The sequence below is a fragment of the Festucalex cinctus genome, chromosome 2 (assembly GCF_051991245.1).
Source record: "Festucalex cinctus isolate MCC-2025b chromosome 2, RoL_Fcin_1.0, whole genome shotgun sequence".
In the NCBI taxonomy this organism is placed as follows: Eukaryota; Metazoa; Chordata; class Actinopteri; order Syngnathiformes; family Syngnathidae; genus Festucalex; species Festucalex cinctus.
In genome coordinates this window covers 43,794,804-43,809,907 of record NC_135412.1, presented here as the reverse complement: position 1 = coordinate 43,809,907, position 15,104 = coordinate 43,794,804, and the positions used below count along the sequence as shown (strand labels likewise).

Genomic DNA, 15,104 nt, shown 5'->3' with positions numbered 1-15,104 from the left:
ATAGACAATTAAAAATCTGAGCGCTAACCTTGGGTTTTGTTTTTATTACCAGGCAACAAAGATGACAAAGGACCCAGAATGCACCTGATGACACCACAACAGAAGTGTCAAAAACACCACGAGAAGCAGAAGATGAAGAAGTGGAGTGGAAAAAATATTGATATCGCGCTATTGGCCCATGCAATATGCATATAACAGACATGCAATAAGTTTCATATGGAATTTTTTGCTTTTATCTGAATTTGACCAGTCAGCCACTTGCTAAAATGTGCACCACCATCCACTAGTTGAACATTATTGAAGTCATTACAATTAAATAACTCTGAATACATTTTACTGCATGAGAAATATAATTTGTTCATTAGGTAATAAAATCATCATCAGTCATTTCTTTAGATCCATATTAAATATTGCAATATCTATTGCTATATTCAGCAAAATCGCGTATTGCATGATTTTCCAATTTTGTGCAGCCCTAATTCCTGACGTTTTTGAGCCAGCTGATGAGACCAATTTGACTTAGTCATTAAAATGTCTGTAGGAAGAGTCAGAACGTGAAGCTTGAGCTTGACAGCAGAGAAATCAAGAGCTCCTGAAGAATGACAACATTAACATTGGACTATCATAATTTGAAGTTCGAATAGTTGTAATGGCCTGTTTTGCAGCATACCAAATCAAACATTTTTAAAATATTTTTTCTCCTGTAAGTTGTCAACACTTTTACTGAACTTATTTAAATGTGTCTTGCAAACAGTATCATTGACAATTAGAAAAATAAAATGTGTCACACACACTGTATTCGGAACAACCTGTAAACAATAACCAAAATACTATTGCAGGTACAGTGCCAATGCAGTACATGACACATTTATGGTTTCAAGATTAAAGTGCGGAAGTGCACACACTGCACATTTGCCCATCATTGACCAAGAAGACCTCAGAGTACTGTACTCACGATGATGTATTGAGAATGCAAGACCCAAGAGGTTCCACAGATGAAAATATATTACACATTGTATTTGTAATTGACACTTAATGATGCATTATCGATCAACAAACAGCAAACTGTACATTTTGTTTTTAAATCAAATGAATCGTCCTCAGTTACAGTGCATCTTTGCCGTTTTTATTTCAAGTTTTACACACAGTAGGCATGGTAGACTGCTATTGTGGAGCCATCCATCGCCGTCCCATCCATCTCAGCTGTACTCTCTATCCTTAGACATCTTATTGATGACTGTGACCCGGATATAGAAACGATGCACAATCTGGATTGGTTTACCTGGTAAATTGGAAACAAACAAAAGCTCAAGGTTATTAATTGTAAAACGTGAAACAATCATATCCATCTTCATGTAGTTATGGGAAAACAATGTGACCATCCATGTTTCTACAGTTTCTTGTTCATGTTAAATGTCTAGTACAACTAAGGGTAACCACTTCATAACCTCTGCAGCTATAATATGATGCTCTTTTGAGGGAGAACAGTCAGAAGACCTTTGCAATAATCAAGTCTACTGGAAATAAAAGCATGAGTCAGGTTCTTCTGGTATGGAGCATGCAACCCTTCGGTCGAAGTCTTTTAGGTGGTAAAAGGCTGCTTTAGTGATTTGTTTGATATGGCATTTATGTGCACAAGTATACAGGTAATGACAACAAAATTAACTCGTGAATTGAATTCAAGAGCTGATATCTCGTAATTTTCCACGATTTTCTAATCAATATCACTAACGTACTTAAAAATCAGTAACTATGGCATTGTGTTAACAGTGCTTTTGGACATTCCATGTTTTTTTCTGTCTGTTAGTTACACGATATACATTTGGTGGCACTAGGCACTAAAAATGCATAAGAAAATAAAGAAAGGGGGTGGCGATTTTTTTTTCTTCATCATAACTATGCACATCCATTGCCAATGTCGTGTATGCAACTATTACATACAATTTTGATTGTCTTGGAAGCCTGTGTGTGATAGTGGCCAAGTTAAAAGATGCTATTTTTATGCTACTTACCGTTATGAAAATGTTGAAAGTAGTCTTCGATTCGGAAGTTAGCGTCGCCCCCAACGGTCATCCAACGGTCCCATGAGGGCTAAAACTTGTCTTCCGCTAAGCAGGAAAGCAGTTGGGAGCTGCTTCACCCCGTAATATAACGAAACTTTTGTTAAGTAAATAAAAGTCAGCAGAAATGCAGATAAAATACAAACAGGAAAGCACCGAGTGCTAGTAAACAAAACAAAACAAAAAAAACAAAAAATCGAAGCGCCCATGATGCAACGCGGCGTGACGACACGTTGTCAAAGTTCTGCCTGATTGGATATTAAACAGCCAATCAGGATTTGCTCTCCTGTCCGACTCCTGATTGGTTAAGAATTGTGGCACAAATATTACGCCTCGACCCTTGCATCGCAAGCGTAAATCAAAGTTTCGTACGTGTTGAGGAGAGACGTAGCAAGCGTGCGCGAGGACTGTTTTGTACGCACGAAACACATTTTGTACGTACGAAACACATTTTTGGTACGTACGAAACACATTTTGTACGTACGAAACACATTTTGTTACGCACGGAATTGTGGCACAAATCTAACGCCATAGGCCGCCGCCCTCCCAATTTAAAAGCACGCTCCCTGCTTGCTTCTGTCTTTTTTTTTTCTCTACTCATTTGTCTTCGCTCCTCTGCTGCTCTGCTCTTTTGGGCCCCTGGCCCTTCTGTTCCTGCTCTCCCGGGCTGCTGCCCCCCCCCCCCTCCATCGGGCGCGGCTGCCAGAGAAAGGGCTAGCCCAGCTAGCTTAACCTCCAGCACACGGCAACGCACAGAAGCCATCGCGTGTTGCGACAGGCGCAGCGAAACACGCTGCTTTTGGTCCCTGCAAAGGCTCAAACGGATGGTGCCTTTCCAGGCACCCTGAGGCCTCAACCAAAAAGGGCCTCTTCCCAGCCAGCAGGTTGACCCCGTGAAGCTCAGTTGGCCAGCCGGACAAATTCTGCCCCTCTTCTGAACTGAACCTTCTTCATCCCTTCTTCAAACGGGTTTGGCGAGTCTCCCTCCAGGGTCCTGCTTCTCAGACCAACTCCATCTGTAAGTGCAAATTTGCAGACATTCGCCCGATTGTACAAATTGGTGCAAAATAGGTTGATTGTGGGTCCCATGTTGGTTTGATTTAAGAAATCCATCACCTTGGTTAAGACCGTTTCTCTTTTCTTGTTTTCTTTTCCTTTGATGATTTCATTATTTTAGTTCTTATTTTATTTACTATCACAGTAGTTAGTTTTGCTTCTTTAAGTTCTAAGTAGATTTTCCCACCTAGGTTGCACAAAACTCAAAACCTGGTTTACTGTGTGTGTGTTTCATCAATTTATAGTGACCTCTAAGCTGAACAAAGAACTCACAAAATTGTAGTAAGGGTGCAACCTTCATTTTAATGACTGATTCAACGAGGTTCTCATCTGTTATCCTGATAAAGTTATCAAAAAGAGATGTGGTGCTCCGCAGGCAAGCTTAAAATTAATTTAAACATTGAGTCTCCTTCAATTAATGAGCTAATTGATTATTAATTTAATAATTAACAATTATTCATTTAATAATTAATTGGACCGATTTCCCTTACAGCATATAAGCAGTAGGATAATATGTTTATAAAAAAAAAAAGACAAAGAAACAAATGTAACTTCATTTGCCCTTCGTTGTAGCTGAATATTAATTCTTCATCCTAGCCAGAGTTACAGTTTCTGTTTCCAGTGCACACCATATACTAATATCACTACTTGGATGAGTTTGGTCTGAAAGAACCGGCCCATCAAACAGTTTTGGCATGAACTACAACAGGGAGTTTAGCAGCGCCAGCAGACCCTCTCTCTGTTTGACCTCATAAATGTGCATAAATTCCCACGTTTTTAAATCTTCCCTGAAAAGTGGAAGTTGTTAGGAGATACCAACATTTATATTAGGCGCTTTCACACCGCAGGAACTTATGAAGGAACTTCCCTATGTTCCGGGGGAGTTTGTCCAAAGTTTGCGTTCACACACAAAACCAGTTCCGGGTCTGGGGGGGTCGAAACGGTACTACCTAAGTTCCTAGGCCTGAGGAGGGTATTTGGGTGTACCCTGAACTACACAAGGTGGGGGCGTGTTGTCTAGTGTGTTATGATTGGTTGATTGGGTGAGGAGGTGTGTCGTTTTGGTTAGATGATTTTTTTTTTCCCGCGGTAAAGCCGCCATTTCTTCTTTACTATACTCTATCGGGCGCTACGACTTTTTCTTCAAACATTTCGGCAATGGAAGGATTAAAAAACCGAGAGGTGGACGGACGAGGAAGTACAGGCTCTCCTGAGCAAACATGGGACGAGGAGACCCAACGGCACTTCGAAAGTCCAACAAGAAACGATAATAACCGCGAAGCTAGCAGAGTTAACATTACACACACAAAAGCAGGTGAGGGAAAAACTAAAAAAACTCCAACAGGACTAAAGGAAACTCAAGGACCACAACAACCACTGTGGAAATGACCACAAAATTAATAAATGTATGAATGACTGGACGACATTCTCGGCCACCGGATGGGTTGTACCACCAATAGTACAAAGGAGGACTCTGCAATCACCATGCTGGAAGCAATGTGCAAGGACACGGCAGTGTGCGAGGATTCATTGCCAACAGCCTTGCTAACACACGAAGGTAAGACAGAATTGCCTCATGCACATCTTTGTATATAAATTTATTTAGGTCGATGCTTGGTCGCAACGTGGCTTTTACACCGCGCTAGCATTAAACTGTTAGCGTAGCATGTTAGCTTAAGCTTGGCAAAGTCACGCATCCAGGGCAACTCCGAGCCCATGTAATGTGAAATCATTCCTAAATCAATTAACCTAGTAAACGAAAAGTATTGTAGGCAGCTAACGCCGAAATAGCCCTGCTTTCAGTGACGAAATTGAAAAGCTTCGTGAAAAGGACGTGTGGAAGCTAGGCATACTATTCACTGTTAAAAGCAAAACAACCACTTCGTTTTTTGTTCTGTTTTTTTTTTTCCTTAATACAAAGCTCTGCATTCAACGTAACTAAAACGTTTTAACTTCTTAGCCTCATCACCTAACAACTCATAAAAAAAACAAAAAAAACAACAACTCATAAACAGTTCTAGGGAAACTGAAAAATAATGTTATGTACTGTGACTTACAGCTGGACCTTCTCTGCTCTCCTTTACGTTATGATGCCTCCCTGAACAGTCCTGGTATGTTTCATTTCATTTTATATAACTTCAAAAGCTTCATTTAAAACTTTTAAAGCAACACCCCACTCACAATTAATTTTGCTTCGTTGAATAAGGCAGTGTGTTTGTTTGTTTATTGGACATTATAAACAAATGAGTAGCAGTTAACATTTTAAAAGAAAGAAGAAACTTATTGCAATCATTCATAATAGTTTACATGTTCAAAGGAGTAGAAAGAAGTTAAAAACTTGTCTAGTCCTACCCATTCTTTATATCTACTGACTCATTTCATTAAAAAAAAAAAAAAAAAAGTACATTACTGGAATGTATTAATTTACTCCACATTTTCTTTTACTGGAATGTACTAAAAGAAAATGTGTAATCCTGCTTGTGTAAACAATTGCACCTTAACACATGCGTGCATTTGTCATTAACGTATGTACATGAAATTCATAGGCATACACAATAATAAATCCTCATACTCACATATACAATTTTCATTTCACTCATAATGGTGCATTGAGAAAGGGAAAAAAAAAAAGTTACATTCCTGCAATTTTACTAGTGTGTATTGCCTAAAAAAGCTTCAAGTGCATGCCGCCATATTTGGCAATGTAGTGTGGCATATTCTGTTCTGTAACTATGAAAAATGAAAGTACATTAACGTGAGTGCCGTGTTTTACCCTTACCTAAATCATTGTACTGTACTCTTACTCATTGCACGAATCTGTTGAAACCGTTTAAGTCGATGCGTTAGGAAGGTACAAGCGAGGATGGTCCGTCCACAAGCAGAAACTGCGCCACTCGAACAGAGTTTCCTGCCCCTTTGTCAAGTTCCAATAAGTTCAAAGTCATGTAACTGGAAGCTCATCAAAAGTATTTACTGTCACTCATTGTACATTTACATCCCTATAGGTTAGCGGACACGGGACCGAGACCACCTATTTTTGGAATACCTGCACCAATTTGATGAAAAGAAGGGGGAGTCCACGAGTGCAATGTTCTTAGAAGAAATGCAGTTGCACAAGGAGGACCTTGAACTCAGACGCGAGCAGCACAAGGAGGAAGTTGACCTCAGAAGCGAGGAGCGCAAGGAAGATCAACACGTGGCACATGAGCTGGTTGAACAAAGGCACAACGGAGAGTTCCAAATGGGCTTCCTGGCAGTCCAAAACAGACTTGTGGACACAAATAAGCCAAATGCATAAGTAATAAATGCTTTTGTTTTCATATCACTTTTGTGGTTCTGTTTTTTTTTCCACACGAATAAAAACTTATGCTCAATGAATTCTTTTTAATGTTTTTATTTTTGACAAACAGTAATGCAAACATAATTACAGCGTCCCACCATTCAGAGGTTCTGATGTTCTTCCACTCCCTGCGCGGAACACACCCAGATTGGTAGAAGTGGCAAATCTGAAACAGAAACACAACAAATTAATAAATGTTAATATCTACATTAATTACTTTTGTGCAACAGCCTTGTGATTTACATGACAGAATACCTTAAAATAGCGGAATATGCACCAATTTATGGTCCTATGATAAACCACTGGCTTGAGGTGGCAATCTGACACTTCCAAAATCAGCACTTTTCCCAAAATCCCGGCACCTTTGTTCTAACATTCGTGCATCGTCAAAGAAAGAAAGCCATTTCAACACTTTGGATCGGTCAATCATGTGTTTAACAGAAAAAAAAAAGAAAAAAAACATGCGGACAGACTAACAATACATCCAGGTCCAACGGTATTATGAAATACGCAGCGTACATGTAGCGTGAACAGCAACTCGCCATCAAGCCCTATTTTGCCGTGAATTGCACGAGAACTAGGCAGGAAACACCAGTTTCCAGCGATTGCCCTTTTCATGGCAGAAAGTACGACAAAACATCCACAAACGACCGACGCGCGGGGACACACGCAAGTAGACGTGCAACTGAACGCGCCAGTCATACGATGTGTTTAAGGCACTAATACACTCTGTAACTTCATTTTTTTTTTTCGTGTTCTCCACCTTGCAAGGGGAGCTCCGTTACATGTTACAGCTTAATTCCGATGTGAAATAAATTTCGTATAATTGTTTAAACCTTACCAGTGCACGTCTTCGTGCTTGCAGGTTTGACTGTCTTTCCAAGTGAGCAAGTCCTGCCCATTTCTCATCTTGATGTGGAAATACGGCGGGTCCCAATGGTTCTCATCAACCTTTCCCGTGAAGTTCTAATTGCTGCAAACACAACTCCGTACAACATGACAAGGAAAACGAAAAGATGATATGCCTTGTATCGTACCAAATGGCGATGGAGGGTCAAAGGTCGCGTTTTTCAACGTCACACTGGTTGTTTGTCATTCAGTTTTACCGGTACCGCCACTTGCTGGACAGGCGGGGTAGTGCTGTTTTTTTTCCTCCCCTGACATACGTCATCAGTCTCATTTGAATAAACTACCCTGCCTGCTTTCATGCCGTGTGAACGCAAACTCGTGGGCCGCTCACAAGTTCTTCGGACCCGGAACTGACTCTACCATGAACTCAAAGTTCCTGGGCTTTTTGGTGTGAAAGCGCCTATTCTTGCCTTCCAGATACATCCAGATGCCAAGGCCATTCTGCTTTGAGCCAAATAATCATTACGTGGTTTCCATCCGCTTCCAGCGCCACGGAGTGACACACAGACATCTCACTGCCTTCATTCTTATTGATTCGGTGAGTAAAGACAGCAACCACAGCCTCCATTCCATTAGTTTTATTGTTTTGTTAATGCACATAACTAAACATACTTTTACAAATTATAACTCAACAACATCATGTGCACCATCCATCGATTTTGCTTCTATTTTATTTGATTTTGCTTTCTTTGTTCCTCTCCGACAGTTAGTTCTAATCCCCAATTATACCGAGCTTCCTGGTTTCCAAGGCAATGAGATTGAGGGAGAGCTGCGACGTGAGGAGATGACTCGCTACATGTGTCTAGATTCTTTTATGATCACGCCAATGCCCACGTTGGCTGAAATGTGCTCCAAGCTCATCTGCAGTATTTCGGCCATCATTCACGATGGCGCACTGCGTGAGTACTCTAATCAATCACACGTTTGCTTGCTTACATGCGCGTCTTTGATTTTCGGGTAATGATGGTCTCACTTGTGTAGCCTGTCAGTGTGATCTTCAAGGCTCCCTCTCAAGTGAATGTGATAGGGTCGGAGGTCAGTGCCACTGTAAACCCAATGTGATGGGTCGACGTTGTGACCAGTGTGCTCCAGGAACCTACGGCTTTGGAGCCAATGGTTGTAGTGGTGAGTTACACAAACATGTACACGCTGTGTACCTCATTCACCACATTTCCCAAACAGCACATTTCTTCATACAAGGTGAATGAAACCTAAACTCACCCTTAAAATTAAACAAAGATAAATCCCAACTTGGCGGCCGAGTGGTTAGCACGTCCGCCTCCCAGTTCTGAGGACTCCAGTTCGAGTCCAGGCTCCGGCCTTCCTGGGTGGAGTTTGCATGTTCTCCCCGCATCCGCGTGGGTCTTCTCCGGATACTCCGGTCTCCTCCCACATTCCAAAGACATGCATGGCAGGTTAATTAGTCACTCTGAATTGTCCCTCGGTGTGCTTGTCAGCGTGGATGGTTGTTCGTCTCTATGTGCCCTGCGATTGGCTGGCAACCAGTCCAGGGTGTCCCCTGCCTACTGCCCAAAGCCAGCTGAGATAGGCGCCAGCACCCCCCGCGACCCTTGTGAGGAATAAGCGGCCAAGAAAATGGATGGATGGATAAATCCCAACTTTGTTGATGAATACTTTTCTTAACCTTCAAAATACAAAAATATAAAAAACACAAAAATGTGAAAAATGTACCATATTTTTGGACTATATGTCACTCTGGAGTATAAGTCATATTTTTTGGAGGGTGGGGTTGGGGGGGGATAAATTAATTAATTAATTTATGGACAGCTGCTGATTTGTTTGATAACATAGGCTGCCTTCGGAAGTTAATAGGTCGCTTGCACATCGTAATGCATCATGGGAGTTTTTACTACGGGCGCCATGCTGGTTGGCTCGCCTGTTCACAAGGTACACTCGCGAGTTACATGGTAGCGCTTATCAACCTGATGTCATTTTCGCAGTATTTTCACGATTTACTGGAAGATCAAAAACAACGATACAGGCAGAAGGTGTCTCTTTGTGGCGGGATTGATCCTAATTACGTCCTGACCAAGGGTGATTTTTGTCAGTGTAAAAAATTTACACATTTTGTTGCATTTTTTTTTAATGTATGAACATTGCTACAAGCAAATACAGTGGAACCTCTACTTACGAACGTCCCTTCATACAAAATTTCCGAGTTACGAAACGCCTCAACGGGAAAATATTGCTTCTTGGTACGAAAGAAATTTCTAGATACGAAAGGTAAAATTACATTACCAAACGCAACATACTTTCGGCTATGGCTATTTCCTACCATAGGTATCTATGAGCGTAAATACTGGATCGGTGTTTGTGCATCGTTCTGGCATCCCATTGGCTAAGAGGAACCTCTACCATAGGTATCTATGAGCGTATACTAGATCGGTGTCTATACAGCGTCCTCATCATTCATCCCGCGGTGTTTCGTAAATGTATGAACTAACGGCCAACGAATTTGTGCAAAAATTCAAACAATTGGTGATTGATGAAGGCACAGTAAGTTTTTAATTGCGACAAGACGGGCCTTTTTTAAAAAAAAAAGAAAAAAAAAAAGATGCCTCGCCATACCGGAAGTTTCCATGAAGTTTCAGAATTTGTTTAAAAGAATCGCCCAGAAAAAGTGTTCACCAGTCGGGCGTTTGCTCACTAAGATGATGTTTGCCTTGGACATTTCCTAAGGATTGTTTTTTTTTTTTTTTATAAAAAAAAAAGCAAACATCCATGGATCAGTTCTTTACAAAACACCAGGCAAAAAAAAAAAAAAAAAACACTTCTGAGAGAGAGGAACATGCACCGAAGAGGGCAAAAAACAATGAGGGCAGCAGTTAAAAAGGTAAATGACCATCATTTTTATTCTTTACTTTATTCTTTTGTTTTTTTACACTATGCACAACTCTCATTTATTGTGGAATAATCTTATTTTAACATGTATTTGTTACATGTTTTGATGCATTTTTATGCTTTATAAAACATTTATGTCTGAATTTTGGGAGGCTTGGAACGGATTAGGGCATTTACATGGAAAATGCGTCTCTACTTACAAAATTTTCTACTTAAGAACTTTCTTCCAGAACCAATAAATTTCGTAAGTAGAGGTACCACTGTACTTATTTCTATAAACACTTCCAAATGTCTCTAAAATATAAGGTGCGTGTACACACACACAAACATAAACACATACATTCATTCATGCATACAATATATCATGTAATGAATTCTGAGTGGCATACCAGAGTCAATGATGTCAGCAGTACTGAGGGTACAGGTTACTGGAGCCATCTGGCTGCATAACTGCAACAAACTCTGCCACTTCGAGTCGTCTTTTCTTTGCTTGTCTCTCCTGTGTACGTTCATATCTTGGCACCGACTGGGCTGAGACATACATGTTGTAACTTGGGACCCAACATTAATGTTGGAGCCCAGTCGGGATGATTTGACAGAAAAACGGGCTCAGGGCGACCTGTTAAAATAAACAAATATATAAACAAATAAAATATGGCAAGACTGGTTATTTTGCCGCAGTAGGGTGGCCGTGAATAAGTTCTTTAGCATGATGTGTAGGCTACCGGGGGTCTGTTTTCTTGCATCACCCCCTTCTGTCTCTTTTTTTCCAAGTTTACATTTTGCCACCAAAAAACATGTTATCGGCGTTAAGAGCCCAAGATTAATCCATCCAATTTCAGCAGTAAACACTTTGCACTGGCACTACTTTGGGTGAAAATGTTCGATGTTAGCTTTCGGCTAACGTCCGCTAGCCGGCTTGTACTGCCGAACGTGCTGATAAAATCTACACCGAACTCATTGTTCTTCTACAGAAACGTGCTATTCTTGTCATGTTTGGATGTGGATACAGAGACCACACCAAGCCATTATTTATACAACTAAAAACTTTAAAATTTAATGAATTGATGTAGTTTAACCACCTTAAAATAATAATAAAATAATAAATAAAATAAGCCCATCATGAAATTTTAGCAGGCAATATACAAGCCAAATTTATAAAAAGGGAAAGTGAGTACAAATTAAGAGGAACAGACATTTTTTTCCAATTCTAAATATAGAACAAAACAAAAACGATGTATTTCAACTCAAGGTGTCAGTCTGTGGAACAATCTGGATTGGAAAACAAAATCTTCTCAGTCTATTTGTATTTTTTAAAAATGTCTATAAGCACAATTACTGCAAATATATATATATATATATATATATATATATATATATAGCACAAGGACATGCAGTTGAATTATTTTGGAGTATTGTTACACTGAAAGCGTCTTGACCGCTTGCTATCATTCATTTTGTGTTGATTATTTTCTTTTATTTTTTTTGTTGATTAGGGGAAGACATAAGTTGTACTTCTTTCTGTCCCCTTTCATTTCTTTTACTTTAAAGAGTGAAAAAATAAATAAATAAATAATTGAGTGTGCTCTGCTTCTCTGAACAGTGAATACTAAAGGTAAAATCCTGGTCGGGTATTGCAGCTTTTGCCGCTATACATACAAAATCATTTTGTTTAGGTTGCATGATAGCAGAGCTAGCAAACTTAATGTTACACATTATTTGCCATGATGACTATTAGGGGTGTGAATTGCCTAGTACCTGACGATTCGATTCGTATCACGATTCACAGGTCACGATTCGATTCGATACCGATTAATCCCGATACGAATTTATAAGTCGATTGTTGCGATTTTTTTTCATTAAAATTTAGAAAATACTAATCAGTAAGCTTGTAGAGTGTAAGATTTATATGAAAATGTATTATTTATTTATCTGAAATTTCAGTCTTATAGAGGTTGTAATTTGTTTCATGTTTGAACAGCATTGAAATAAAATATTAAGGCTTAATGTTCCGTTCATATAACATTCTTCCATGCTTAAGGTGTGAATCCTAAAAAAATAAAGAAATAAATAAAAAATAAAAAATAAATAAAATAAAAAAAAATCGATTTTGCCTATTATTGAATCGATTCGAGAATCGCGCGATGTGGTATCGCGATATATCGCCGAATCGATTTTTTTTAACACCCCTAATGACTATTATTACTTAATCTCCTTCATTTTCTTATCCAAAGGAGGTTGATACAGTAGATTTAGTCAAATTAAATTGCTATGAACTGAATTTCATTTACTTTATTTAAAGCAATACTGTTATGCTATGTGGGGTGTGCGGACTTTTTTTCTTAAATAGTTAAGTTTTTTAAATATATATATTTTTTAAGTTTTAAGGGGTTTAAGTTTTTTTTAGGTTTTTTTTTCTTTATTATTTTTCAGCATGATGTATTTTCATTAATCATTTACATAAGGAAAGCCAAAGGAAGTTCACTATCAGTGACTTCTGACCTCACAAACGTTTTTCTGGATGAATGGACAAAAAAATAGCCCACAGACACTTTCAAAAGTCTTCCCGAAAATATTTGCACAATTGGGATCAAGTCTGCATTTTTTTTTTTTTCGTTTTCCACTTCCTCAAGGTGGTAATCCACATCCATGAAATTATTTTTGTCTACATCATCAGTTTCAGTTATGCTATACAGGAAATACATTCTGTCTTTTCAGCCTGTGACTGTCATTCTGAGGGTTCACTGAGCCACCACTGTGACCCCCTTACCGGCCAGTGCCAGTGCCGGGAGGGGGCAATTGGGCGCCAGTGCTCTGACTGCCAACCCGGCCAGTGGGGCTTCCCGAGATGCACCCCCTGTCAGTGTAACGGCCATGCAGATATCTGTGACTCCCAAACCGGCGAGTGTAGAGAATGCAGAGACTACACAGCCGGCCATCTCTGTGAACGGTAGGCGACATTTTGCCAGTGTTGCCGTGGTTGTCCCAGCGATGGTAAATAACTCACTTCATTGGTTTGGCTCAGGTGTCAGGATGGATTCTTTGGAAACCCAATGCTCGGCTCAGGCGACCACTGTCGCCCCTGCTCATGTCCCGGTAATCCCGGTTCAGAACACTTTAACGGACACTCCTGCCAAGCTGACCACTCTTCAAACCTCATTATGTGTAACTGCAGACAAGGCTATGCTGGTGAGTTATTATACTGTAGTGGCTATAACTATAAATGGCTATAAATTTTGGGGAAAATCATCTCGGAAATGTTGTGTCTTCATTGGCCCCCAGGTGCTTCAGCTATGTGATTAAATCAATGCTGCATCCCAAATAGGTGCACTAAGTGGTGCCATTTAGATGATTGTAATGACTTTTTTTGTCCTAAAAAAAAAAAACAACAACAAGCAACAAAAAAAAACACCCAGGCATGCCATTAGATGGCTGTAATGTTTTTTTTTCCTAAAACAAAAAAAAATGTGATGCCATTAGATGGCTATAATCAGACCCATCACCAGAGCCAAGGCACATGAAATCCATGGGTGGGCCAAATTATTATGAATACCCTACAGACAGCATTAACCTGCCCAATATATTTGGATACATTTATGTAGCACTGCCATGCATCTCTATCCATTGAATGGCGCCCGCTGACAGTATTATCATAGACAGCATTTACAGTACATACACATACAGTCGACTGCGGTTGCGGCGTGAGTAGGTTGACACCGCAACCATATTGGATGATGCATAGTGAAGCTATTTGTAAAGACGCCTCGTTCCGTTTCTCCTTGTATCATCAAGCCACAACTCATTGGATTAACTATTACCTTTGATTATATTATCACATTCAAAGTCAAGCTTACTAATTATTTGCCGATGTAATGGCAAATACAATTTCCACATCCCATATGGCGGATGCGCTGACATATTGCTTCGAACGGGCCACCTGTTTGAATAGTGTCTGCAGCAGAATTAAAAAAGAAAAAAGGAAAGCAAAAATCCTACCTCATTTTAGATGCCCAAACGATGTGTGGCTCCCGTGGTTTATTTTTTTCAAGTGTCCCCTTTAGTTGCCAACACAAATGTAGTTAGTATGTCCCTCCTCACTTATCTTGTGCGCCAGTGTCCTCAGAAACGTGCAGCTTCACTTGGACAAAATGTACATGAGAGTCATTGCATTGCACGCCAACATTGACGTATTCATCACGAACGATAAGTCAGCGTAGGTATACCTAGCATTATTTTCAGTAAGGCTGGGATGGCTGTTGCAGTGCCATCAATCAAACAAAACCATACCACTATTTCTTCATATTGTGACATCTTGCAAGAATGCCGCCAGAAAACATTGCTTGGGAATGTCTCCCTTTTCATTTGTCTCGAACAAGCGGCTACCGTTGGCTGTAGCCGACACCGAAAACAACAACAATTCATGAGCGGCGAGCATTAGAAGCAATGAACAGAAGCGGCAAACACAAACGTAACGTACCTCCCACAGTACACCGCGAGACCTGTGCTGCGTTTACTGACACTCAGACATAAGAGTGCTAAACAGAATGAATGGAAAATAAATACATATAATCGCAATAAAAAAGGTCCATGCCTCGAATGGGCGGGCACAATCATCTTGGTGGGCGGGCACGGACCCCTATGGCCCACCCATGGTGATGGGTGTGGATGTAATGACCCCCCCCCCTCCGCCTCCAAAAAAAATAAAAATAAAATTAAAAAAATAAAAACAACCCCAAAAAAAAAACTCACCAAGTGATGCCATTAGATGGCTGTAATGATTTTTTTTTCCTTAAAAAAATGATTGTAATGACTATTTTTCTCAAAAAAAAAAAAAAAATCACCAAGTGATCCCATTAGATGGCTGTAATAACTTTTTT

At 39.9% G+C, this 15,104-nt stretch overlaps 1 protein-coding gene and 2 long non-coding RNA genes across 10 annotated transcripts in view; 2 read left to right on the top strand and 1 right to left on the bottom strand.

Moving 5' to 3' along the window:
* The window catches only part of LOC144014889 (uncharacterized), a 1,319-nt gene extending 983 nt beyond the window's left edge, over positions 1-336 (top strand). The window contains exon 2 of the long non-coding RNA XR_013282620.1: positions 53-336. This is a non-coding gene — a long non-coding RNA (uncharacterized LOC144014889). The remainder of the gene's footprint in view (positions 1-52) is intronic.
* Positions 1-14,689, bottom strand: part of LOC144014886 (uncharacterized) — a 15,325-nt gene extending 636 nt beyond the window's left edge. The window contains exons 1-4 of one of the 4 annotated variants that reach the window (XR_013282615.1): positions 14,224-14,689; positions 10,617-10,846; positions 2,013-3,076; positions 1-1,282 (exon numbers count right to left, since the gene is read on the bottom strand). The exon at positions 1-1,282 is cut by the window's left edge and continues 636 nt beyond it. This is a non-coding gene — a long non-coding RNA (uncharacterized LOC144014886). Of the gene's footprint in view, positions 1,283-1,660; positions 3,077-10,616; positions 10,847-14,223 lie in introns of those variants that run through there. The other 3 variants (XR_013282617.1, XR_013282616.1, XR_013282614.1) reach the window with 3 other exon arrangements.
* lamb2l (laminin, beta 2-like) overlaps positions 1-15,104 on the top strand; it is a 215,547-nt gene that overhangs the window by 38,099 nt on the left and 162,344 nt on the right. For all 5 annotated transcript variants that reach the window (XM_077515185.1, XM_077515182.1, XM_077515183.1 and 2 more), the window contains 5 exons: positions 7,783-7,903; positions 8,072-8,264; positions 8,347-8,490; positions 12,946-13,177; positions 13,253-13,416. In XM_077515185.1, the coding sequence (XP_077371311.1) occupies positions 7,783-7,903; positions 8,072-8,264; positions 8,347-8,490; positions 12,946-13,177; positions 13,253-13,416 (854 nt within the window). The remainder of the gene's footprint in view (positions 1-7,782; positions 7,904-8,071; positions 8,265-8,346; positions 8,491-12,945; positions 13,178-13,252; positions 13,417-15,104) is intronic.